The sequence below is a fragment of the Lepidochelys olivacea genome (assembly GCF_965140295.1).
Source record: "Lepidochelys olivacea isolate rLepOli2 genome assembly, chromosome: 3".
NCBI lineage: Eukaryota > Metazoa > Chordata > Testudines > Cheloniidae > Lepidochelys > Lepidochelys olivacea.
The window spans coordinates 26,499,091-26,526,177 of record NC_140413.1 but is presented as its reverse complement, the minus strand read 5'-3'; the positions used below and the strand labels follow the sequence as shown (position 1 = coordinate 26,526,177).

General features: G+C 41.2%; 1 protein-coding gene across 2 annotated transcripts in view; it reads left to right on the top strand.

Moving 5' to 3' along the window:
* The first annotated feature begins 7,343 nt into the window (after window positions 1-7,343).
* DDX1 (DEAD-box helicase 1) overlaps window positions 7,344-27,087 on the top strand; it is a 32,525-nt gene continuing 12,781 nt past the window's right edge. The window contains exons 1-14 of one of the 2 annotated variants that reach the window (XM_084624304.1): window positions 7,344-7,683; window positions 10,458-10,509; window positions 11,200-11,263; window positions 12,609-12,638; window positions 13,577-13,673; window positions 14,560-14,607; window positions 18,362-18,445; window positions 18,786-18,869; window positions 19,346-19,422; window positions 20,671-20,743; window positions 20,828-20,904; window positions 21,906-22,020; window positions 22,660-22,798; window positions 25,588-25,648. In XM_084624304.1, coding sequence (XP_084480430.1) covers window positions 7,668-7,683; window positions 10,458-10,509; window positions 11,200-11,263; window positions 12,609-12,638; window positions 13,577-13,673; window positions 14,560-14,607; window positions 18,362-18,445; window positions 18,786-18,869; window positions 19,346-19,422; window positions 20,671-20,743; window positions 20,828-20,904; window positions 21,906-22,020; window positions 22,660-22,798; window positions 25,588-25,648 — 1,017 coding nt within the window. In that variant the 5' untranslated portion in view covers window positions 7,344-7,667. Of the gene's footprint in view, window positions 7,684-7,743; window positions 7,873-10,457; window positions 10,510-11,199; window positions 11,264-12,608; window positions 12,639-13,576; window positions 13,674-14,559; window positions 14,608-18,361; window positions 18,446-18,785; window positions 18,870-19,345; window positions 19,423-20,670; window positions 20,744-20,827; window positions 20,905-21,905; window positions 22,021-22,659; window positions 22,799-25,587; window positions 25,649-27,087 lie in introns of those variants that run through there. The other variant, XM_084624303.1, reaches the window with a different exon arrangement.

The window sequence follows — 27,087 nt, the reverse complement described above, 5'->3', positions numbered from 1 at the left end:
TCAGCACCCTAGAACGCAAAATCATTGGGACAGGTAGCATTAGTTTAGGAGCAAAACACAAATAAGTTAATAAATTAAACGGTAATTTAAAAAAAATTGTGTGTATAGTATTTTTCAGTAATGAAGACTTCTTAGGACAGAAAGAAAATCAGATCACACCTCACTGCTAATCTTATTTTCTATTTTTAGCATGATTTTAATAACCTTTTTTTAATTTGTAGTTAGCTGTGTGGTCTAGTTTTAGATACTGACAAAACTGTGAAATTACAAGACCTAGCACTCTATGCTGTTAGACAGCTTGTGTTAAACATTAAGGAAATAGTATCATTTGAGAAGAAATTACTACTGATTAATCATTGTTTATTTTGCTGAATATTTTTTAGGTGAATTATGTTTAGCAAGGTAAAACGGTAACATCAGCAGTGCATCAGTCCAATGTTCACAGTTTACAGGAACTATATGAAGTTCACAGTAAATTTTTCCTTCAGAGCTACAGGCTCCAATCTGTCAAGGAGCTCTGCAAGGGCTTCACATGGGCACTGCATCTTTTTAAAAATAATTGCACTAGTATCATATTTTATTACCCAAAAGCAAGGCAGAACATGGTGATTTATTACCCAAAAGCAAGGCAGAACATGATGATGAACCCCTTCCTGCTTCTCCACGTGGGCACCAATGATACTGCCAAGAATGACCTTGAGCGGATCACTGCGGACTACGTGGCTCTGGGAAGAAGGATAAAGGAGTTTGAGGCGCAAGTGGTGTTCTCATCCATCCTCCCCGTGGAAGGAAAAGGCCTGGGTAGGGACCGTCGAATCGTGGAAGTCAACAAATGGCTACGCAGGTGGTGTCGGAGAGAAGGCTTTGGATTCTTTGACCATGGGATGGTGTTCCATGAAGGAGGAGTGCTGGGCAGAGATGGGCTCCACCTTACGAAGAGAGGGAAGAGCATCTTTGCGAGCAGGCTGGCTAACCTAGTGAGGAGGGCTTTAAACTAGGTTCACCGGGGGGAAGGAGACCAAAGCCCTGAGGTAAGTGGGAAAGCGGGATACCGGGAGGAAGCACAGGCAGGGATGTCTGTGAGGGAAGGGCTCCTGCCTCATACTGAGAATGATGGGCAATCAGCAGGTTATCTCAAGTGCTTATATACAAATGCACAAAGCCTTGGAAACAAGCAGGGAGAACTGGAGGTCCTGGTGATGTCAAGGAATTATGACGTGATTGGAATAATAGAGACGTGGTGGAATAACTCACATGACTGGAGTACTGTCATGGATGGTTATAAACTGTTCAGGAAGGACAGGCAGGGCAGAAAAGGTGGGGGAGTAGTACTGTATGTAAGGGAGCAGTATGATTGCTCAGAGCTCCGGTACGAAACTGCAGAAAAACCTGAGTGTCTCTGGATTAAGTTTAGAAGTGTGAGCAACAAGAGTGATGTAGTGGTGGGAGTCTGCTATAGACCACCAGACCAGGGGGATGAGGTGGATGAGGCTTTCTTCCGGCAGCTCGCAGAAGCTACTAGATCGCATGCCCTGGTTCTCATGGGTGACTTTAATTTTCCTGATATCTGCTGGGAGAGCAATACAGTGGTGCATAGACAATCCAGGAAGTTTTTGGAAAGCGTAGGGGACAATTTCCTGGTGCAAGTGCTAGAGGAGCCAACTGGGGGGGAGCTTTTCTTGACCTGCTGCTCACAAACCGGGAAGAATTAGTGGGGGAAGCAAAAGTGGATGGGAATCTGGGAGGCAGTGACCATGAGCTGGTTGAGTTCAGGATCCTGACACAGGGAAGAAAGGTAAGCAGCAGGATATGGACCCTGGACTTCAGGAAAGCAGACTTCGACTCCCTCGGGGAACGGAAGGGTAGGATACCCTGGGGGACTAACATGAAGGGGAAAGGAGTCCAGGAGAGCTGGCTGTATTTCAAGGAATCCCTGTTGAGGTTACAGGGACAAACCATCCCGATGTGTCGAAAGAATAGTAAATATGGCAGGCGACCAGCTTGGCTTAACGGTGAAATCCTAGCGGATCTTAAACATAAAAAAGAAGCTTACAAGAAGTGGAAGGTTGGACATATGACCAGGGAAGAGTATAAAAATATTGCTCGGGCATGTAGGAATGAAATCAGGAGGGCCAAATCGCACCTGGAGTTGCAGCTAGCGAGAGATGTCAAGAGTAACAAGAAAGGTTTCTTCAGGTATGATGGCAACAAGAAGAAAGCCAAGGAAAGTGTGGGCCCCTTAATGAATGAGGGAGGCAACCTAGTGACAGAGGATGTGGAAAAAGCTAATGTACTCAATGCTTTTTTTGCCTCTGTCTTCATGAACAAGGTCAGCTCCCAGACTGCTGCGCTGGGCATCACAACATGTGGAATAGATGGCCAGCCCTCTGTGGAGAAAGAGGTGGTTAGGGACTATGAGAAAAGCTGGAAGTGCACAAGTCCATGGGGCCGGACGAGTTGCATCCGAGAGTGCTGAAGGAATTGGCGGCTGTGATTGCAGAGCCATTGGCCATTATCTTTGAAAACTCGTGGCGAACGGGGGAAGTCCTGGATGACTGGAAAAAGGCTAATGTAGTGCCAATTTTTAAAAAAGGGGAAGAAGGAGGATCCTGGGAACTACAGGCCAGTCAGCCTCACCTCACTCCCCGGAAAAATCATGGAGCAGGTCCTCAAGGAATCAATTCTGAAGCACTTAGAGGAGAGGAAAGTGATGAGGAACAGTCAGCATGGATTCACCAAGGGAAGGTCATGCCTGACTAATCTAATCGCCTTCTATGATGAGATTACTGGTTCTGTGGATGAAGGGAAAGCAGTGGATGTATTGTTTCTTGATTTTAGCAAAGCTTTTGACACGGTCTCCCACAGTATTCTTGTCAGCAAGTTAAAGAAGTATGGGCTGGATGAATGTACTATAAGGTGGGTAGAAAGTTGGCTAGATTGTCGGGCTCAATGGGTAGTGATAAATGGCTCTATGTCTAGTTGGCAGCCGGTGTCAAGTGGAGTACCCCAGGGGTCAGTCCTGGGGCCGGTTTTGTTCAACATCTTCATAAATGATCTGGAGGATGGTGTGGATTGCACTCTCAGCAAATTTGCGGATATACTAAACTGGGAGGAGTGGTAGATACGCTGGAGGGCAGGGATAGGATACAGAGGGACCTAGACAAATTGGAGGATTGGGCCAAAAGAAATCTGATGAGGTTCAATAAGGATAAGTGCAGGGTCCTGCACTTAGGAAGGAAGAACCCAATGCACCGCTACAGACTAGGGGCCGAATGGCTAGGCAGCAGTTCTGCGGAAAAGGACCTAGGGGTGACAGTGGACGAGAAGCTGGATATGAGTCAGCAGTGTGCCCTTGTTGCCAAGAAGGCCAATGGCATTTTGGGATGTATAAGTAGGGGCACTGCGAGCAGACCGAGGGACGTGATCATCCCGCTCTATTTGACATTGGTGAGGCCTCATCTGGAGTACTGTGTCCAGTTTTGGGCCCCACACTACAAGAAGGATGTGGATAAATTGGAGAGAGTCCAGCGAAGGGCAACAAAAATGATTAGGGGTCTGGAACACATGACTTATGAGGAGAGGCTGAGGGAACTGGGATTGTTTAGTCTGCAGAAGAGAAGAATGAGGGGGGATTTGATAGCTGCTTTCAACTACCTGAGAGGTGGTTCCAGAGAGGATGGTTCTAGACTATTTTCAGTGGTAGAAGAGGACAGGACAAGGAGTAATGGTCTCAAGTTGCAGTGGGGGAGGTTTAGGTTGGATATTAGGAAAAACTTTTTCACTAGGAGGGTGGTGAAACCCTGGAATGCGTTACCTAGGGAGGTGGTAGAATCTCCTTCCTTAGAAGTTTTTAAGGTCAGGCTTGACAAAGCCCTGTCTGGGATGATTTAATTGGGGATTGGTCCTGCTTTGAGCAGGGGGTTGGACTAGATGACCTCCTGAGGTCCCTTCCAACCCTGATATTCTATGATTCTATGATTCTATGATGAAGAAGAAGATAGATTAGATAAAAAATGAGCTAACCACTGTAATGTACATGTTCAAAATAAGAGAAACCAGAAAATCGTTATCATCATATAAACAAACTATATTAAATTGAACTGATCTGAATATAACTGCAAAAATATAACAGAGATTAAACTGAAATTAAACCTATAGACCCACCCAGTGTCCCCAGCTGAGCCCTGCCCCACTCCCTGCAGCACATGCCCCCTAGCGCCACCCTGGGCATTGGGGCCAGCACAGACTGCTGGGGAGAGCGCCCCCTACTGAGCCCCTTCATAGAATCATAGACTATCAGGGTTGGAAGGGACCTCAGGAGGTCATCTAGTCCAACCCCCTGCTCAAAGCAGGACCAATCCCCAACTAAATCATCCCAGACAGGGCTTTGTCAAGCCTGGCCTTAAAAAATTCTAAGGAAGGAGATTCCACCACCTCCCTAGGTAACACATTCCAGTGTTTCACCACCCTCCTAGTGAAAAAGTTTTTCCTAATATCCAACCTGAACCTCCCCCACTGCAACTTGAGACCATTACTCCTCATTCTGTCATCTGCTACCACTGAGAACAGTCTAGATCCGTCCTCTTTGGAACCCTCTTTCAGGTAGTTGAAAGCAGCTATCAAATCCCCCTCATTCTTCTCTTCCGCAGAGTAAACAATCCCAGTTCCCTCAGCCTCTCCTCATAAGTATAATAATAATAACTGTATAATTTAAAGACAAAATATTAATTGTAAACAGATAGTTTGGGTTTAGGTTCAGGTAAAGAGTTCAATTTCAGATTTGGGTTAGATGAGCAGTATTACTAATTCTCTACATTTTATTGCAATTTTTGTTATATTTGGTATTTTTTCTTAAAACCCCAGCTCCCAGAATTGTGTGCTTATGTGAGAATCTCATCTTTAATTTGAGTGATAAAGGTATGATTCTAGCCCTCATGGTTATGGAAAAAAAACTGAAAATTTGATATGAATGTATCCTAACGGATAAAAAACAAAGGGCAAATAAAAAGTGTGACAGATAATACAACTTCCTCCAATATCTTTGGAAGACCATATTATAGTATGTACGGTTTATGTATTATTTTGGGCTGCGATTGTATGTAACCCCTCCAGGGGGGAGATGTGACAGATGTGAGACCTGGGACTTCAAAAGACTATATTAAAAATGTGCCAGACAAGCAGGGTGACCCGGTGTCCAGTTTTTGACCAGAATACCCAGTCAAAAAGGGACCCTGGCAACTCTGTCAGCACCGCTGACTAGGACGTTAAAATCCCGGTCGGCAGTGTGGCAGGGCTAAGGCAAACTAGTCCCCTACCTGTCCTGGGGCACCGCACTGCACCCTTGAAGCAGCCAGCCAGTCTGGCTCCTAGGCGGGGGGCACACAAGACTCCATGCACTGCCCGAGTACCAGCTCCACACTCCCATTGGCTGCTTTCCGGCCAATGGGAGCTGGGGGGCGGGGGGGGGAGGACGGTGCCTGCAGGCGAGAGCAGCACGTGCCGCAGAGCCTCCTTCCCTTGCCACCTAGGAGCTGGGCCTGCTGGCCACTTCCAGGGTGCAGCACAGAGCCAGGACAGGCAGGCAGCCTGCCTTAGCCCCACTGCACCACTGACTGGGAGGCACCCCAGGTAAGGCTGTGCCCCAAACCCAAGCCCGAACCCTTGCCCCAGCTCTGAGCCCCCACAAACCCGGAGCCGCCTCCTGCACCCCAAACCCCTCATCCCTGGCTCCACCCCAGAGCCCGTATCGTCTCCTGTAACCCAACCCTGAGCCCCGCAAAACCAGAGCCCCCTCTTGCACATGAGAACCTGCACCCCCATTTAGAGTCCTCACCCTCTCCTGCACCCCAACCCCCCGCCCCAGGCCATGGAAAGTGAGTGAGGGTGAGCAAGAGCAAGCCACCGAGGGAGGGGGAATGTAGTGAGTGGGGGCGGGGCCTCGGAGAAGGGGCAGGGCTAGGGTGTTGGGGTTTGTGAGATTAGGTGTTGGGGTTTGTGAGATTAGAAAGTTGGCAATCCCAGGACAATAAGTGTTAAGTGGATTTCCTAGGGAATCCCTAGGGAGAGGACAATGCAAATTCCCCAACTCCAGTTACCCCAAAACCCAGCCTTTAGAAGCTATGCCCTGAGGTAAGAGTGACTGTCTGCTGATTAGCTGTTACAGAAGACCAAGATCAAATGCCTGAGCTATAAAGAAATGGCTGATCTGCCCAGCCTTCATTCTGGTTTTGGATCTAAGGGCTTATCTTGGATCTAAGGGCTTATCTGTGAGAGAGCTCTCCCAGCGCTCTAAAAAAACCATCTCCAGGAGGGGCGTAGCTACCAGCTCTGGGAGTGCAGCTACCAGCGCTGGTGCACTGTCTACACTGGCGTTTTACAGCCCTGAAACTTGCTGTGCTCAGGGGGGTGTTTTTTCACTCCCCTGAGCGAAAAATTTTCAGCACTGTCTGAGTGGTTGGCTGAACACATAGGACTGAGTGGACTTGTAGGCTCTACAGTTTTACATAGTTTTATTTTTGAATGCAGTTTTTTTGTACATGTGTAAGTTCAACTTCAAGAAGGACACTCACTCTAGGCTTCCAAGTCATCATCTCTCTTGGGCAGAGACTGGTGTCTTGCTCCCTCCTAACAGGGATTTTAAGGCAGTGCAGATGCTTGCTGTACACTGTGATAACCGCTGCAAAACAGACTGCCTAAAAAGGCAAGTGATTGCACTTCACTTTCTTGATGAGACCTATGGTCTGTAGTTATCAGTTACCACACAGATTCTTCTAAGCAAGCACATTTATTCTTAAGGTAAAAATTTTATGGAGAAAACATAGTAAAACAATAATAAAATCTATCTACATGTATGCTATAAAGGTTACTAGTAGTCACCCCCAACTCCAACCTAGGGCTCTGGTAGGTTTTAGTCTTTCAAAACTCACAGCTGGGTTTCCCCCTTAGTTATGAGTACATTAGGTCTAGAGCGAGTGCCCTTCTTGGAGCACAGAGTGCAGCTACCCTGAAATTGTGGCAAAAAGAACCATTTTTCCAAATTAATAATTTCAGATTTGGGAGCCTGACTCTTCAGTTTTGAACTCTTGGTGTGGGCATCACTGAGTCTGAATGAGGGTTCAGAACTTGGGCTCTGTTTGGTTTATGGTCTCAGGCTTACCAGCCGATTTAAAATTCACGTAATGGTCACGGTTTGGTTAGTCTCCGTTTGGGTTCGGATTCGGTGCAGGGTTCGTGGTCAGTCGGGACTGGTCGGGGGGTCAGTTGGGGCATGTCCGGGGATTAGAGGGATTGGAGTCAGTCAGGGCAGGTCGGCTCGGGGTCAGACAGGACAGGGTACAGGGTGAGGATCCAGACCAGGAACTCCGCTTCGGAGTTGGTCGGTAGCCAGCGATCCGGGTTACAACTCAAGCCACTGGCTCGCTCAGGGAGCGGGCTCGGATCGGGCTCGGGGTTTGGGCCATGGCTGGAGTCCCAGGTCACGGTTCAGGACAGACACTCGGTTCGGCTCGTGTCGGGGCTCAGGTCGGACTCAGCGCAGGCCGGGTGATTTCCGCAGCCGGAACCGGTGCGGTCTGGCCGCGGAGCAGCCCGGAGGGATAAGGCGTGGGGACCGGCTCTTCGCGCTCTGGGCAGCGGGCCGCAAAGGCAGGAGTCTGCGTGGCGCCGAGATGGCGGCTTTCTCTGGTATGGGGCACCGGGGTAGGGGGCGGCCGGCGGTTGCGCAGGCAGCGGGTGCGGCAGGAGCTGCTGCTCGGGGAGTGGAGAGGCGGGCTCACCGTGGGCGAGCTGGAGCCAAGGGCCCAGCCCGGAGGCTCCGATGGGGAGCAGCAGACTCCCTTGTAATGCCCGGTCTGTCGTTACATGGTCCCCAAGGTAGCCGGGCGTAGGCGTCCCCGGGCAGGCAGGATCTGCCCTGGCTCAGGCCCGTCGCGCAGGGGCCTCGGGCAGCCCGCTTTCCTCGCCACGCTTAGTCCGAGGGGCTGGTGTAGGTCACAGGCCGAGGAGGGCTTGGGTTCTTACGGGGGTAACAGCTTGTGATGAGGACGTAAGAAAAACAATGAAAGTCGGTGTCAGTAACCGCAGCCTGTAGGAAATTGCTGCCCCTCGCCGTGGGGTTGAGGATGGCGAGCTTTCTTCCCTCACAGGGGTCATAAGGGCCTAGGCCAAGCTGGCTGCGGTTGCGTGTAATAATCATTATATAATTTGATTTGTTATAAATTAGTGTTAATTAAATTAAGGGGGTAGCTTTTGATATAGCAGTAGAAGGGCTGTGGGTTTTTCAAGTAGGTGCTCACTATAAGAGGTTATACCATTTAAATATCTGTCAGATCCCCCTTCTCCCCCCATGACTTCAGTGTTCTGTAAGTGGGGTTTAATGATAACTGAATTGCGCAGGACAGTGGACTGCGGCTATTTTTTTATTTTATACTGGCAGGTGTCCACCCCTGGTCTGAGTACTCTTCTAATACATTCAAATAACATAATTGTGTGGAATCTTGACATATGTTTATGCTGACAGATGAAAATTATCAAGGAAAACAAAATCGTAGTCACAAGAAGACTTCTGATATTTGGTACTTTAGTTATACTCTCACTGCAGAGATTTACTGTAGACTCCTTCAGACTCTCCTGTAATGCTAACTGTATCTTTGGACACCATTGAATAAATCAGAGATTCTTCTCCATATCATGAAGTTTTCATAACTTTAATCCAGGAATTAGATATAATGATACAAAGAGGAGGCCAAAATTTCATGACTTTATGGTGAGAGTTTAGCTGGTAAAATCATCATCTCTTTTTTGAGAAGGGAGGGACCTACCGTTGCTTTTGTGAAACCTCATTACTTGAGACTGTCACATTGTTTATGTGGTCTTCAATTATTAGAGTTAAACTAGATACAATCATGATAGTGCTTTGGTACAGCTAAGCATAGCCATTCCTTGCTAGGAGTTTGCACATCTTTCTTGAGTATTGTAGTTTGCCTCACAATTCTTTAAATTCGGCATCAAGTTTTGCATTTATGAGCAGGCAACATGAAAATATAGTTAGAATTTCAAATTGAGTGTGTTTTATTTAACTGTTCAGGAAATTAAGGTCATTCCTTTTACTGTTCAAAAAGAAATGTAGAATATTTAACTTTTTCTTAAATAGAAGTACTTTGGTTTAAAAGGACACTAGCAACTTAAACATAGCACTAAGATATGAAAGTGGCTTACTCATATGTCACAGTGGTGCTGAGATGCAACAATGATTAGAATAGTTTTAAAACTTGGTGTTGAGGGGAGGGAGGTTTTTTGGCTGCTTACATGTCATGGTTGGGTCAATGCTTGCCTACTGTGAATGCCCAATTAGCCAGGCCCTTCCCTTCAGATAACTGTTTATTCCTCTGATTCTTAGCCTTCGAAAATTTGGGCACATTTCATGTTTAGATATAAGAGAATTAAGTGCAGAGCAATTGCATGCAGAGAGGTGGGTCAGAAGCTGAAGAATCAGCTTGACAACGTGATGCAATCAATGAGTTTGGTTAGATCTTTGCACCTCATTCACCTTATTGAACTGCATGAGGGAAAGTAATGGAGTCCATCCATCAACTTATGAGTGTGCCCTGTTCACTGTGCATAACTCATAACCACCAGACACAGAAGTTGGTGTGTCTTCTGATAGTTTTCTTTTAAAATCCTCTGTAGCAGAATTGGAAGTGGGCAAAAACTTTTATTTCACACTGACCTATCAGCATTGGTAAACTCATTGCAACTGTGTTCCGGTCTTCATTCATGCTGGAGTAATGAGAGTTTGGGACGTGATAGGAAACAGACCTTTCTGTTTGTGTTGCAGAAATGTCTTCATTTTGGGAGTGTTACTGTAAAAATACTTAAATGGGACCTCTGTTAGTTTACATTTAATTGGACAAAGCCACTGTAGAGTGATGTGATATCGTGCTTCCTATTTTATGGCTGAGCGCCCTTCAGTGGCAGTACTCCTAGCCTCTTCCATCTTGGCACTTTTAGTGCTTGCTAAAGGAGGAGTAAAGGTCTAACATCTAAAAACCTGATTTCCTATATAATATTGGGTAGCTTTGCTCTTTAGAAAATAACTTGCATCTCTGTCGTGGTCCGAGTTGAGATTTTGGAGCATAGAAAAATTCTGCCCTCCGCTATGCACATGCAGTTCACATTGATGTCAAGGTGGAGACACACTTGCACATCGAGGGTAAAATTTGGCACTAAAAAGATAGGGGGTAAAGAACTCCGAGTCCCGCCATCTTCACTTGTCAACCGCAACAGAGGAAATGGACAAAGTAACGTATTTCAAGCAAAACATTTTGGTACTAAAGAAGAGACGGTACTGTGACAAAAATATAAAAACACTTTTTTGGAACTGCATGAAGGGTTGGCACTTGAAAATAATGCCATCAGACTTATGATATATCTAATGCATGCATTTGTTTTTCTGATAGAGATGGGTGTTATGCCAGAGATAGCTCAAGCTGTGGAGGAGATGGACTGGCTGTAAGTATGAGTGCTTAGATACCTAATAAGCTGGAGATCTCCATCAAAATTTTGTCTCAGTGATGTGTAATTTAGTTTCTGAAATATCCAGTCTCTCTATTCACTTAACAGCAAAGATACATGTCTTTTCCTTTTTATCCGCATCTTCGGTTGCATCTCTTGTATTCCTTTTATTACGAATGATTGGAAAATCTGATAAATGTAATTGCAGAGCTGATGTTAGCCAGGTTGGGGAAGTCAGGAGTAAGATCTTGATTGCAGCCAATGTTATGATGCCTTTTCTCTGCAAAAAGCTTTTTTTCCTCCTTACTTTCATTGTACTTATGGTGAGTTTACTGAAGCAGATAACTAGAATATCTTAATCACTGAAGTTAGTGGTTTTCAAACTTGGGTTTCAGATGTTATGCAGGTCATTTGCTAGCTTGTCTCATTCTGCTGCCAATGAAGTTGAATGGTTGGTTGCATAATTGTGGCTTCTCCCTGTTTCCAGCTTCTAGTTCAGTTTTCTTTGAATACATTTCCACTTGTATGGACAAAATTAATACATTGCAGGTTTGAATACTTCAGGACACTGACTAAATTGGTTAATTTGACCTCCTTTTGCAATTACAATCTTCCTGTAAACTGATATGCAAGGGGACTGACATTTTACTCTGTCAGCTCTTGTGTTTCACACTGAGGGTTTTACAGTCTTCCCACAGATATTCAAGCTGAGTCTATCCCGTTGATTCTAGGAGGTGGTGATGTGCTTATGGTATGTATGTTAAACTGTTCAGTTTACACAGAAATAAAATTCATGGCCTTACAATTTTAAAATTAAATGTACAGTAGATGGATTATTTACATTTCATTACAAATATTTGCAATTTCATCTTTTTACAGTGTATTTTTAATTTACCTCCTACCAATACGTTAGTGCAATCTCTTTATCGTGAAAGTGTAACTTACAAATGTAGAATTTTTTTATATAACTGCACTCAAAAACAAAACCTTAATGTAAAACTTCAGAGCCTACAAGTCCACTCAGTCCTACTTCTTGTTCAGCCAATAGCTAAGACAAACACGTTTGTTTACATTTATGGGGGAGAATGCTGCCCATGTCTTATGTTACAGACATAATGAATCATTAGTTTACTAATGTTTTCAGAGCTCTTGCTCTGAAATGGTGAAACAAAAGCAATAATAATGGAGTCATCCTTTATATTGTATTTTGTATCGCCAAAAGGGCACAAAGAATATAGGATTTGTTCTTGTATTTTAGAAATCTAAAGAGAAATAAATTATCTTAAAATGTGTCCTCTTTTAATACACCACTGTTTGGGGTATTTTTTTTTCTTGGGCTTTTAATTTTTTTGTAATTTAAGCATTCCATCCACCATTAAATTGATTAAAATCAAGCTTTGAAGTTATTGCTTAAATTCACACCTCTTTAAAGAATTTGAGTGCTTTAGGATACTATTATTTCTGGATAACTAAAGGAGACTCTCACAAGTAGTATTGTTCATCCCGCCCATCTACACAGTCCCTCCTGGGTGCCTTTAGTAATATTACATTACACAAATGCAGTGGCTTTCGTTGTACAGGACACGAGAGCACTTCACAAACTGTATGCATGCAGTACAACAATGTTGAAAAACAGACACCTTGAGTGGTGAATGTCCAATGAGCAGAAAAATAGTACGTAGCAGGTTGCATTTCAGTGAAGAGAGAAGCAATTGAACACTTGCAGTAGAGGGAATCTCTTCTTATGGAGTACTTCTTTATTATGTGTTGAAAGACCCTTCTTTTTGAGAGCACTTCCATCATAACCAGATCAGTATGTTAAAAATATATATTATGTTTAAAAAACAAAAAAAACTAGTCAGCAGCTCCTATAATCAAGAAAAAGCAGAAAGTCTACTGGAAATCTTACTATCAAGATCTAACTTACCTGGAAAGCACTTAACCTATACTGATGTGTACTATAGAAAAACTTATATTCACTTATTTCACTATTTATTTTAAGTTATTATAAATTTTAAATAATTGGTAAAGTTGTATTATGGAGCAATATAATGTAGCTTCTGAAACTTCTCTTCTCCCCCCCTCCCCCCCAACAGGCTGCAGAAACTGGGAGTGGAAAGACTGGTGTAAGTAAACAGGCTTAATTTGAGTATATAAACTAGAAGTGACCAGGTTTCCAGTTTTCAACTGGAGCACCCAGTCAAAAAGGCACCCTTGGCTGCTCCAGTCAGCACCGCCGACCGGGCCATTAAAAGACCAGTCAGTGGAGCTTCAGCACTAAGGCAGGCTAGTCTCAACCTGTCCTGGCTGGCACCATGCTATGCCCTGGAAGCAGACAGCAGGCCTGGCCCCTAGGCAGGGGCTTGGCACGGGGAGCCTCCTTGCCCCCCTGCTTAGGACCTGGACCTGCTGGCTGTTTCCCGGGCCCGCCTAGCACGGTGCCAAGAAAGGCAGGCAGCCTGCCTTAGTCCCCCAACTGCACTGCTGACCGGGAGCTGCCTGAGGTAAGCCGAGCCCCCTCCCGCACCCTGATCCCCTCATCCCTGGCCCCACCCCAGAGCCTCAACTTGCAACCCCCCCCGCACTCCCTCATCGCCAGCCTGGAGCCCCCTCCCGCACCCTGAAACTCTCATTTCTGGCCCCATCCGAGAGCCCTCACCCTCAATTAGAGCCCTCACCCCCTCCTGCACTCACTCACTTTCACTGGGCTGTGGCAGGGGGTTGGAGAGCAAGCCACGGAGGGAGGGGGAATGTAGTGAGTAGGGCGAGGGCCTTGGGGAATGGGGGGGCTAGGGTGTTCGGTTTTGTGCAACTAGAAAGGTAACAACCCTAATATAGACTAATACAATTCAGGTGGGCAAGGTGTGTTGGTGTGTTGCAGTGTTTGTTTAATTAAAATTAAACATTTCTATTGACAAATAAAATGGCTTAAAACTAGACTAGGCAGCTTTGATTTTTAAACACCAGAATTAGAAAATCATAACATCTGTATTTTATGCATAGTTTTTTTGTTGCTTAACATATGATGTATTTCTTCAGTGTCAAAAGATCTTTGTATTTTTAGGCTTTCAGCATCCCAGTTATCCAGATTGTTTATGAAACCCTTAAGGACCAGCAGGAAGGCAAAAAGGGGAAAACTACTATCAAAACTGGTGGGGCAGGTAAGTCTGTTCACTTAACTAATCTTGTGTATAATATGTGTTTTATATGTACAATATAATCTTGTGCCATTTGAAATGTTGAAACTGAATATACTTCATTCTATTAAGTCCTGTTTAGTTAAAGTACAGCTATTTAAAAAAAAATAGAATTTGGGCATTTATTTAACCAAGGTCTATGTATAGTAAGTTATACAAAATGTAGAGATTTGTAGGGATGACTTTGGAACTGTCACAATGTGTTCATGTTGCAACAGTTTTCAATCTCCAATTACAGTTTGAGCCCCAGTTGCACTAGGTACAGTTCAAGTGCATTGGGGGGAAAAAATGGTACTGCTTGAAAGAACTTAGTCTAAGAACCAAACCACTGTAATACGTGTGGAAAGGACTTGTAGACCTAACTGCCATAGAATTTTGTTTTAAAACTTGTATTTTTGCAGGTTTAAGTTGGCCATCCAATAAAAAGGGATCTTATTTTTCTTATAGTTTGTGTACAAACTATCTTCACAAATAGCTTTATATGTGTGCAGAATAAAGTCAGAAACTTGACTTGTTACAGCTGTCTCCGCAAGGTACACTAGAATATAAATAAAATACAACTAACTGGAATGTTACTTTAACCAATACAAGATATCTGAAAAGTGAATACTCTGAGTATACAGCAACAGCATTCAAAATTCCTTATGTTTTTAGAATATTTTCTGTACTGCCAAAACCATGACAAAGCCAGGAGGTTTGTAAGATCTGGGCCTAACAGTTCAAGAACTTATTCTCTGAACTGAAATGCAGTAAGACCATGTACCAAAATACAGTTGACTTACATATTTACACCTTGTAGGTTCTTAATGCTAGCTGGACTGACTGACTATTTATTTATTTATTTTAATAGTACTCAACAAATGGCAGATGAACCCATACGATAGAGGATCAGCTTTTGGTAAGTTGTCTTCTCAATGCTGTAAGAATGAGTAACCAATATTTATTAAATTGTAAAATGCAGTCTGTAAATAGAGGTATAAGCTGATTTTGAATGTAACTGAAAATAAGACCTAGGCCTGCATCTTTCACTAGTGTAAGTAGCTTACTGATTTCAGTGGACTACTTAAGGGCTCCAGGGTAGAGTGGGGGCATGTTTCTGAGTATTTTGTGGGTTGGTTTTTATTTTTTATTTTATTTTATTTTTATCATAGGCTCCTTATTCTCAAACAGATTTACAGAAGGAGCAGGTTGGATATGGTCCATGAGAAACATTCAAAGTTACAATTTAATATGAAGTGCTTCTTTTCAGACCCACAAAAAATGAAAGTTAATATTGGTGTATATTAAGGGGAAACAAATGAAGATCAATAGTTTGTGAAATGTGGACCAACAATACAATGTTATTTTTAAAGGGTTTTTATTTTTATTCGTAATACCCCAGGACTAGAAAAAGTTTAGGCTGCCTGTCCTTGAGAGAGTGACTTTTTTCATGAGGAGGGAAGATGTTAAATCTTCCTCTGAAATCAGGATGATGTAGATATCTTCAGTATATCAATTTTATGTAAGTGATGGCTGAGAACTAATTTTTAGTAAGAGTTCATTATCAAGACCAAGGAGGCAGAGTTTAGCACGAAGGACCTTCAGGCAGGGGGTGCTTATGAAATGTGAGTAGAATGGTTATCCACATTGGATCCACCATATGGCAATTCCAACAGATGAGTTATGCATCCAAGGATCATGTTCACTACTTATAAGCTGGTGAATGTCACGTAAGAGTAGGGAGTTGATATCGTTTCTGAATATGGCATTAGGGATATCATTACTGGACTACTGTGTTCTGTTCTGGTTTTCACACTTCAAAAAATGATGCTGGAAAAGCTGGAAAGGGTTCAGAAAAGAGAGATGAGAATTATTAAGGGTTTGGAATCATGCCTATGGTGAGAAACTTTTTTTTTTTTTTAGTTTCATCCAAGAGAAGGTTAAGAGGAGATGTAAAGAGTCAATAAGGGCTATAAGGGCTTGATTTCTGATAGTATATTTCTCTCTTTAATATGGCAAAAAACCAAAGGCACAGCATAATGACTTCCAGTACTTGGAAGATTAATCTAGACACATTCAAACTAGAAATAAGGTGAGAAATTTTAACAGCAAGAGTAATTAACCATTGATATGACTTGCCTAGGAATATGGTGGATTCTCCAGCATTTGAATCCTTTTAGTCAAGACTAGGGCCTGGTCAACACTAGAAAATTAAGTTGGCTTAGCTGCGTCGCTCAGGGGTGCGAAAAATCCCCACTCCTGAGCAACATAGTTAGACTGACCTAATCCAAGTGTAAACAGCACAAGGTCGAGGGAAGAATTCTTCCAAACTTCCACCTCTCAGGGAGGTGGATTACTTACATGAGGGGTCAGCAACCTTTCAGAAGTGGTGTGCCGAGTCTTCATTTATTCACTCTAATTTAAGGTTTCACGTGCCAGTAATACATTTTAACATTTTTAGAAGGTCTCTTTCTATAAGTCTATAATTAAACTATTGTATGTAAAGTAAATAAGGTTTTAAAAATGTTTAAGAAGCTTTATTTAAAATTAAAATGCAGAGCCCCCTGGACCAGTGGCCAGGACCCAGGCAGTGTGAGTGCCACTGAAAATCAGCTCGCTTGCCGCCTTTGGCACACGTGTCATAGGTTGCCTACCCCTGACTTACACCGACAAGAGAATCCCTCCTGTCAGCATAGGTAGTATCTGTGCTGCAGCACAGCTGTAGCATTTTAAGTGTAGTAGACATACCTAGAAAAAGATCCGAGGTAACTTCTGTTTGAACTATGGCTTATTATGGGCTTAATGTGGAAATTACTTGCTGAAGTTCTCTGGCCTGTGTTATGCTAGGTGATCATAATAGTGCATTCTGCTGTACCAATCTATAAATTACTCTTGTTGAAAATTGAAGTGTCAAAGCAACGGTCAGATACACTCCTGGCCATAGCATTTCTCCACATGAGTTCTTTGTAAAAGGCTGAATCAGGTTTCTGTCCATTTTAATAGTGGATTAGCAATGTGAAGAAACTGCAGTGTTTGAACAATTTTTAAGCACTGTGTATTTTTATAAAGCAGCATTAAAGTAGGATACAAACTTTTCACAGTCTGACACTTGCCTTCCATACTGACGTTGTCAAATGTCAACTTGATCTCTGTCGAAATGGAGCTGAGTTTCAGTATGAGTTTCATGCTATGCTTGTAGGGCTGACTTTCATGCCTTTGTGACATGAATATATAATTCTGTTGTCCTTTTGTGGTAAGGATTGTGTTGTCTGTGTAGCCATAAATAACACTGTCATGAGAGAATTCTTGCAGATTGTTAACATGGTACTATCATATGAGTTGTTAGGAAACCAGACAGAAATTCATCACAATTGTAATATAGGATACACTAAAACCGTCCAACCACTAACAGTTTTTGTACCACATACTTGGAGTTGTGTGCACACTTGCTGTATCTCTTCACATCTGAAACATGAACTGCACACAGTATTCCAGATGAGGTCTCACTAGTACCATTATACAAGGCACTGGTGAGACCTCATCTGGAATACCGTGTGCAGTTCTGGTCTCCCATATTTAAGAAGGATGAATTCAAACTGGAACAGGTACAGAAAGGGGCTACTAGGATGATCCAAGGAATGGAAAACCTGTCTTATGAAAGGAGACTCGAGGAGCTTGGCTTGTTCAGCCTAACCAAAAGAAGGTTGAGGGGAGATATGATTGCTCTCTCTAAATATATCAGAGAGATAAATACTGGAGAGGGAGAGGAATTATTTAAGCTCAGTACCAATGTGGACACAAGAACAAATGGATATAAACTGGCCACCAGGAAGTCTAGACTTGAAATTAGACGAAGGTTTCTAACCATCAGAGGAGTAAAGTTCTGGAATAGCCTTCCAAGGGAAGCAGTGGGGGCAAAAGACCTATCTGGCTTCAAGATTAAACTCAATAAGTTTCTAGAGGAGATGGTATGATGGGATAACATGATTTTGGCAATTAATTGATCTTTAACTATTCATGGTAAATAGGCCCAGTGGCCTGTGATGGGATGTTAGATGGGGTGGGATCTGAGTTACTACAGAGAATTCTTTCCAGCGTATCTGGCTGGTGAATCTTGCCCACATGCTCAGGGTTCAGCTGATCGCCATATTTGGGGTTGGGAAGGAATTTTCCTCCAGGGCAGATTGGAAGAGGCCCTGGAGGGTTTTTGCCTTCCTCTGACACAGTCCTCTGTAGCATGGGGCACAGGTCACTTGCTGGAGGATTCTCTGCACCTTGAAGTCTTTAAACCATGATTTGAGGACTTCAGTAGCTCAGACATAGGTGAGAAGTTTTTCGCAGGAATGGGTGGGTGAGATTCTGTGGCCTGCATTATGCAGGAGGTCAGACTAGATCATAATGGTCCCTTCTGACCTTAATATCTATGACTGTGAAGAGGCGGTGGTTAAATGCCAGTTAATACAAAATATCATTGAACTATGATTGTCTTCCAAATGATGGATAGGAAGCTGGTCAAAATGTAGTGACTTCCCCCATTGTGAAGGAATAAAGACTAACTTAGATTCAAGTTGGGACACAATTGCTTTTCAAATTTATGGTCTTGCCTGTAGAAAAGAAGCATTTATGAAAGCTACTCTAAAATGTTTACATTCTCATTGTTTTGTCTTGTTCAGCAATTGGATCAGATGGTCTGTGTTGCCAAAGCAGGGAGATAAAGGAATGGCATGGATGCAGAGCAACTAAAGGAGTGACTAAAGGTAGCTATAAAATGATTTAAGTATGCATTCTGAAAACAATGAGTTTCTGAAACTTGAGTATCTTTGACTTTCTACCTTGTCAACTATTCTCAGTTTAAGTTGGTTGCATTCAGAATAGTCACTGTGGATCTGGGCTAATGTACACTGGCTCACAGTCTTATACAGATTGAAGACCTTAAGAAGAAATGTACTTTTGCATATTCAAGTTGTTTTACTAATTATCTTACCAGAAAATCCTTCAGTCTTCCTCTTGATGTAACCAAGCTAACTGCTTTGATGAAACTGAAATTTAAATGTTGTATATGTCCTCTTTTTTTTTTTTTTTTTTAACTTTTTTAAGGAAAATATTATTATGAAGTATCCTGTCATGACCAGGGCTTGTGCAGAACTGGGTGGGCCACTATGCAGGCTTCATTGGATTTGGGTGAGTTTTTTCTTCATAAAATAAATTCTGAAGTTCAGCTGGTCTACGGGGGTCAGTGCCATAGAGAGCATATAATCTCCTGCTCCAGTCTTCCAGAGAACAAGTAGAGGGGACATCTGTGGGGATTGCATTGGAGGGAGAGCAAACCCATGGATGTGGAGCTCTTTTCATTCAAACACTGCTAAGCAGCCAGGAAGAGATCTGCCTGCAGAGGGGATACACTCTCGCTTTCTGTTTCTATTTTCATAGTTGATTAAAATATAGATGAGTAGAGACTGAAAAAAGTCAGCATGCCATCTTAGAGATGGTGTTCGAGGGTGCACCAAGGCAGTGAAAATTATTTAAAAGCAAGTGTTGTTCCCTTGCATGACGGAAATCCAAACAGTTGAGTCTGACATGGTTTGAGATGGTAGCAAAAAAGGATCTGTGACCTGCAACTTGAACAGTAACAATGATATTGTTTAACTTGAGTTTAGGCACTGACAAATTTGGCTTTGGCTATGGTGGAACTGGAAAGAAGTCACATAACAAACAGTTTGACAGTTATGGTGAGGTAAGTTTCAATCATTAAGTGGCTAGAAATGTTATTTCTAGTAAATAACATCCATTTTAGAAATTAAAATATTTGTGTTAGCCACATACTGTACCATATGTATAATATAGATTGCTGCTTTAAAGGCCAGGCATTGAATTAAACATAAAAATTCCAGATTTGTGCTATATTATTTACACAAGCATACTGACCCAACAGGCCCACATCTTAAAACTTACAGCTACGTATAAAGTGAAGAAATAGTCTCACCTCCTGGACTTATTTCTGGGGCTTTTCTTTCCATTGTCGTCATTGTCCTGTATGCAACTGATCTCCTTATGGGTATTCACCACCACCACAATGAGGACCCTGTATTGCATTGAGCAGTAGTTAAGGAGTTTGTTTCACATTACCTTATTGCTTCACTTACTGCACACTATGTTTGTTTTTGGTCACACTATATCAATACAATGAAATCAGTCAGACCTAAACCTTTTACATCTTAGCTGTTCAGTTGAGAATTGGATTTTTGTTTCCCATTAAAACTGCTTTTTCCGGTTTCTGTTCTAGCCTTTTTGAAATTGTAGTTAGGCATGCAAGCTTCTGAAGTTATCTGAATTCCTCTGACACAATGTATATGAATCTGAGTAACTCAGCAGAAACCTAATTTTAATAATTATCTTTAATATTATTGGTGAACTGTCCAAAGCTTATGCATTGCAGCTTTTGCAGCTGTTAAAAAAAAAAAAACAACTTTCTGATTACTAAAATTGAAGTACTTTATAATAACCCAAGGGTTATTGAAGAGGTGCTACATTAAATATTTTTGAAAGATGTTCAGTGCAATCTCTTGTTTGTACCTGTATAAATTGACATGGAAGTAGGCTTGCATGATTTGTCATAAACTGAGATTGCGTGTCTAATAAATCCATATTTAGTGCACTTCCACTCACACTTGAATCTATTCCAAAAGTATATTTTTGGTTTTATGAACAAACTAATTATGTGAAATCAGACTTTCTTGTAACATTAAGTATGTTAAGATGCCAATTTTGTTTATTCTAACACACTTATATTTTGAGGGAAAGTGTGCTGTTCAGAGAAGAGTTGTGGGTGTTAAATCAAATTCAAAACAGTATCTGCTTGTGAAGCAGTTTGGGTCAGATAAACTCTGAAGATTAACAATCTGAACACTTTACATTTTATTAAAAAAAAAGAAAAACTACTCTAAATCAGTTTGTTCTGTTTTCAATCTGTCTTCCATTGTAGGAATTCACTATGCATGATACAGTTGGGTGCTATCTGGATATAGACAAGGGGCAAATAAAGTTCTCCAAAAATGGTAAGTTCTGATTTTTTTTTCTTCTTCTTCTTTTGACAGTCTAACTTTTCACCCTAATTGTTTTTAAATGTATTATGTTCTCAGGGAAAGACCTTGGCATTGCATTTGAAATCCCACCACATATAAAGAGCCAAGCACTCTTTGCAGCCTGTGTTCTGAAGGTAAGTTATGAATCCGTCACAAATATAATATATAATCACGTGAGAATTGTTCCAATCCAGTTTTAAATATCCAGTATTGATCATACTCAGTAACTATTCTTTTTATATAAAATCTTATGCATTCTTGCCTTGGTTACTATCTCCACCTCATTGGCCACTCTGCTCCTTGCATCTTTTCTATCAGCAATCTGCTGATGAAGTTGTCCTCTCACAGAAATGGAGTACTGTGTGGAAGGGTTAGGGTTTTAACTTTTCTCAGATTTGGTAAACAAATTAGTGTAAGTTTGCATTTTGCAATATTCAAGTAAACATTTAATTCTCTCAGCACTACTGTCTTGTCCACCCACTCTATAATCATTGAGTAACTTAACAGTTAAAAGAATAGCCAAAAATGCTAGCGTATAATGTAGGTGGGAAAATTTGCTAAGAACCTTAACTCTTTCTTTTAAATTCTCAACCCTAATGTTACAACAGTGCATTAGTGTAGCATTCTCCACTGATTATTAAGTTATAAATGCTGTCAATTATTATGATGTATGTCTAATGTATGAAGTCCCTTCAGTGAAACTTTTCAGGGCAGTCAAAGACTTAGATATGATGCAATCAATTTATGCAGTTTAAAAGGCAGTACTACTCAATGAGTCAGGCATGGTTAAAATATTGAAGTTCACAAGGGGCTTACGTCATATTAAAATTGGAGACTTCGATTCAGAAGAAAACCGATATCTTAAACACCCCACAAGAGCAGGAAATAGACAAACGAATCCAAACTCTCCATCAGACGGTTTATGTTCAGCTTTGTTTACAACTCACTTTTGTGAGGTGTGCTTTTTAAAAAAGATTAAAAAGCTTTACTATGTTACTATGGACTTATGGCTGATTCCCACAAATATTTTATGGAAGTGATTATATATAATATAATTTTATCACAATGTCTGAAATGTTTTGTGAAACTATTTATTTATTTATTTATTTATTACTTATTTACTTACTTACTTCAGAATGCTGAATTGAAATTCAATTTTGGTGAAGAAGACTTTAAGTTTCCACCAAAGGATGGATTTATTGCTCTTTGCAAAGCTCCTGATGGAAATGTTCTGAAATCGCAGCACGCAGGTATGTTTTTGGGGGGAAGGATAGTCTGGAGACTAAGTGGGATTTTTCAGAAAGGCTTTGAATTGGCCTAATTGTGCCTATTAAAGACACTTGATGCTTGACCATTGACTTCAGTTGGAGCAGAATTAGGTTAACATGGAGCACTTTTGCAAATCTCACCCTAAGTCTTAACTCTATATAGTCTAATACTTCATGTGAAGTTGGCATTTTTTAGCTATTTAGTCTATGCATATCCAACTCCAATTTATGGGAATTCAACTTAGTTATAAAAAGACACCCACTTCAAGGATTAGCAGTTTTTCATTAAAGGATGACCAGTGAATGGTTCATGCTGTATCGGTAATATGAACATTTGTCTTGCTCTGATTTGTTTTTGAGTGGGGAATTACACTTTTAGTACAAAATGTACATCTGGAGGTGAAGATTTCTACTAGCTGCAAATGAGTAAAGTTGGCCATAGCAATGATTTTTTTTTTTTGTAAACGTAGTAAATAACTCCTTTAAAAGGTGCATTCTCAAGGGTGTGTTTTTTTGTTTTGTTTTTTGTTTTTGAACTGTCAAGTCTGGAAAATTATTTCTAACAATGAATTTAAAGATGTGAAATTTAACTCTCTCAACTACAAATGTTTTCTTCTCTAGGAAATGCACAAGTGGCTCAAACAAAGAACCTTCCTAATGCTCCAAAAGCATTAATTGTGGAACCATCCAGAGAGTTAGCAGAACAAACTTTGAACAACGTAAAACAATTCAAGAAATACGTTGATAATCCTAAATTAAGGTAACATCTCTTCAAATGTTATCTGCAATCCAGGTAACATTCCAGTTACTTTTGGTCCGTATGGATGATGTCAAAACCTATCCAAATAGGTTGTATGATTTCAGGGTCAGCCTTAAGATTCATGTGCCCCCAAGATGAAGCAGATGGAGACTGGGGCAAATTGTAGAGAGGAAATTAGGGGGATAGTTGCAGCGTCAAGGCTAGATCATCAAACAGTGGATATTTGTTTAGGCCATCTCTACCTGATGTGGTGTGTGTTTGGGGTTTTGCCTTAGGTTGTCAAATGTATGTCTAATGCTCCCTTAAGTTTGAAAAATGGAAGAAAACAAGTAATCACAGTATCATAGAAGTGTAGGTCTAGAAAGGACCTTGCGGTCAAGTGCAACTTCCCTGCACTGAGGCAGGATCAAGTATACCTAGAGACCATCGCTGAGGGGGTGTGTGTGTGTGTGTGTGTGTGTGTGTGTGTGTGTGTTGTGTTCAGCCTGTTTTTTAAAAACCTCAATTATGGATATTCCACAACCTTTTAGGTAACCTACTCCGATACTTAATTACCCATATAGCTTAGAAACTTTTCCTAGTACCTAGCCTAAATCTCCCAGATTAAGCCCATTTATTTCTTTTCCTAATTTCAGTGGCCCCTGACAACTTTTTGTTGATCTCCTCTGGACTCCCTTCAGTTTGTCCCCATCATTCCGAAAGGGTGGCACCCCAAATTGGAGACAGTGCTTCAGCTGAGGCCTCACTAGTGCCAAGTAGAGGAGGATAACTACTTCCCATGTCTTACATATGACACTCCTATGAATACAACCCAGAATAAGAGACTTTTTCACAGTTGCATCACATTGTGGACTCATTCAGTTTTTTGTTCACTCTAGCCCCCAGATCCTTTCCAAAAGTACCACCACCAACCCAGTTATTCCCCAGGCAGTAGTTGTGCATTTAATTTCCACATACATACCCCATCAAGTGTAGTAGTTTGAACTTGTTGAATTCAGACCAATTCCCCAGTTTGTCAAGGTTATTCTGAATTCTAATCCTGTCCTGCAGAGTGCTTGCAACCCCTCCCAGCTTAATGACGTCATAAGCATATTTTCTAAGCAGACTCTCCACTCCATTATCCAAACATTAATGAAAAGATTGGATAGACTGATCCCTGTGAAACCCCATTAGATATGCCCTCCCGGTTTGATAGCAAACCATTGATAACTACTCTTTTTTTTGAGTATGGTGTTTCATCCAGTTGTGCACCCACTTTATAGTAACTTCTGATAGACCACGTTTCCTTAACTTGCTTGTGAGAATGTCATGTGGGACTATATCAGAAGCCTGACTAGTAGATATATCATGATTTTAGTGTTCTTCTCTCTTCCCCTTCCTTCCCCCCCCCCTTCACCCCTCCTCCAATTCACTAGGCCAGTAACCATAGAGAAGGAAATTAGGTTGGTTTGGCATGATTTTATTTCCAATAAATCCATGCTGACTATTCCTCATAACCTGTTATCGTCTAGGTGCTTACAAAATGTTTAATTTGTTCAGTATGTTTCCAGGTATTAAAGTTAGGCTGACTGGTCTATAATTCCTTGGATCCTCTTTGTTCCTCTTCTTATAGCACCTATCTGTGTTTGCCCTTTTCTAGTCCTCTGTTTCAGCTAGTTCCTTAACTATCCTTGGGTGAATTTCATCAGGTTCTGCCTCTTTAAATATAGATATAATTTACCTAAATGTTCTTTTGACCTGTTCTTTCCTTATTTTTACATGCGTTCCTTCCCCCTTGTTAATATTAATTACATAGAGTAGCTGGCCACCATACTACTACTTAGTGAAGACTAAAGCAAAATAGGCATTAAATACCTCAGACTTCTTAACATCAATTATTAGCTCTCCTTGTTTTGCTTTTGCAGGTTATTATAGCCCCATTACAAATGAACTAGTACAATAGACCTGTTTCTTTTGCTCTAGTGTAATCAGGGCACAAGTCACGTGGTTTATATGTGGATGCTCATTATGGAGGTGGTGTGGTTTTTTGTTAAAGTAGTTTTTTTTACCTAAAAAATATTTTGATCAAATGAAGAAACATTAGCAAACTCAAGACTACATTTAAAAAGAGAGCACTGAATTGTAGAGCTAGAAGATTTGATTAGTGTATGTATAGCTCGCTGCATTCATAATTTCTGAGAACATAATTTAACATGTCATAAATTATATAGTGTACGTTTAATCTTATACATATCTTTTGAAAGGATAGGGATGTTTAATGCATTTGTCACTCTTGTAATTTCACATTCCTTTTTTTACATTTTGCTACTGTTTGTTTAATTCCAGAAGTGTGAATTTCAATCACATTCTGGTCTTAAATATGTGCATATGTATTGTAGGTCACAATTTTATCCAGTGCTATTATTTTTTTTTCTTGATGCTTAGTTTAAAACAAGTTAGTATTTTTATCAGTCTCTTTAAAAATATGCAGTGTTATAGCTGTCTTTGGTCCCAGGATATTGGAGTTTCAAGGTAGGTAAGGTAATATCTTCTATTGGACCAACTTCTGTTGGTGAAAGAGACAAGCTTTCAAGCTCACACAGAGGTGAAGAAGAGCTCTGGGTAATCTCCTTAAACACAGTTCTCTAGCGTGAGGTACGTATAGATAATGGTGTACAGAATACCAAGCCAGCTGATTAGTTACTCTGTTGGATACACAAAGGGCCACAGTCTGGAGAATAAGATATGTCTATAACGTACAAATATAAAAGTTTCAAAAACTAAGTTTTTTTTCTACAATTCTGTTTTAGGGAACTCCTAATTATTGGTGGTGTTGCTGCAAGAGATCAACTTTCCATTCTGGAAAATGGTGTAAGTTGTGTTCTTATCACTAACTTAAATTTTATAGTTGTGGTGTTCCACAGCCCAAATTCCCTGACAACGTTGCACTCCATATAGCTTCTGTAAGTCTGATAAAATGAAATGAGTGGTATGTTGCCCAACTACTGTGGTATTCTAGTGTTTTGTTTCCCTCAGACAGAGAAATTGATCAAATTAAGCCAGGTAAGGCAAATAGTTTTTAATTTGTATTAAGGCTGTTAACTTTAGTCATTCAGTTCTGGGGGAGAAGAACAAGAAGAAAAGAAAAAAAAATTCTCCAAAAACCTAACACAATTCATAGTTGTAGCTGTGTACCCGATTATCTAAATACGTGTACTGCTTTTCAGGAATTGTGTTCTGTCTCTAGATTAGTTTGGAAACTGCATCTATTGGTTTTTCACCAAAAAAGGATCCTAATTTGTCGTTGTCTCCTCCTCCTCCCTGTCTCCCCTGTTTTGGAGGAGATGTGAGGAAGGGTTTCATTACATAAGCTTTGCTGTCATGCTGCTGTTGTTTTTACCTATGTAGGCCATGGTAATGCTGGCTTACTGTAACACTAAATAGCTTTTTGCTTTGGGCATTGAGACACATAGGCCTCAAAATGTAGAGCCTTAATTGGATGTCTGGAAACTAGCAGAATTAAACCTGGTGGGTGGGGGGAAATACAAACCTTATGTTCTGTAAGAAAAGCAGGTGCATTTATGAGTAAGGTAATTCATAGACCAAGACAAAATCGTATCACCTCCAGCCATAATCCTGTCAGGTCTCCTAAGCTAAGCGGTATTATTCTTGTATGGGATACGTTTAAGGAAAATACAGGCACTGAAGGAAATGACTGTTTTCTGTCTGTATTGGATCAGAACCTGAGCCCCAGCATGGTGTTAAACATCGTGTTGCTGAAGGTACAATCTTTCAGAGGAGTTGTAAAAACCAAGGTCCTAAGCACATACAGTAATTAAAGGTCCTATAGCACGAGGTCGTTATTAGTGTCTTAAAGAAATTCTAACCTTTACTATGTTCTGCCTGCTTTATAGATTTAGTGAAAACTGTCCTTTCACCTCTTCAAACTCAAGAGATTTACAAATTAGAATCCTCTTTCTGGTGCATTCTAATAGATACAATGTCTGACATTTAGTTTACCTAAATATTCTCTGCAGTCTTATTCATTTTTCAGTCTTAAGCTTTTGTTTAGTGTGTCTGTGCTAATCTGCTACTGTTTGACCCCAGAAGTGACTGCAGTTCTTGATATGGGAAACACATCCCATATGTATCTATAAAATGCATTGGAGTACATTTGGCTTTGTGCCTAGAAATAATAGGCTCATTCATTACTCCACTGTGATTCATCCCCTGAACACCATCCATCCTGCTCACTAAACAAGGCTAGGGTCCTGTTGAAAAAAATAGTGTGTGATCATGTAATTAAACTG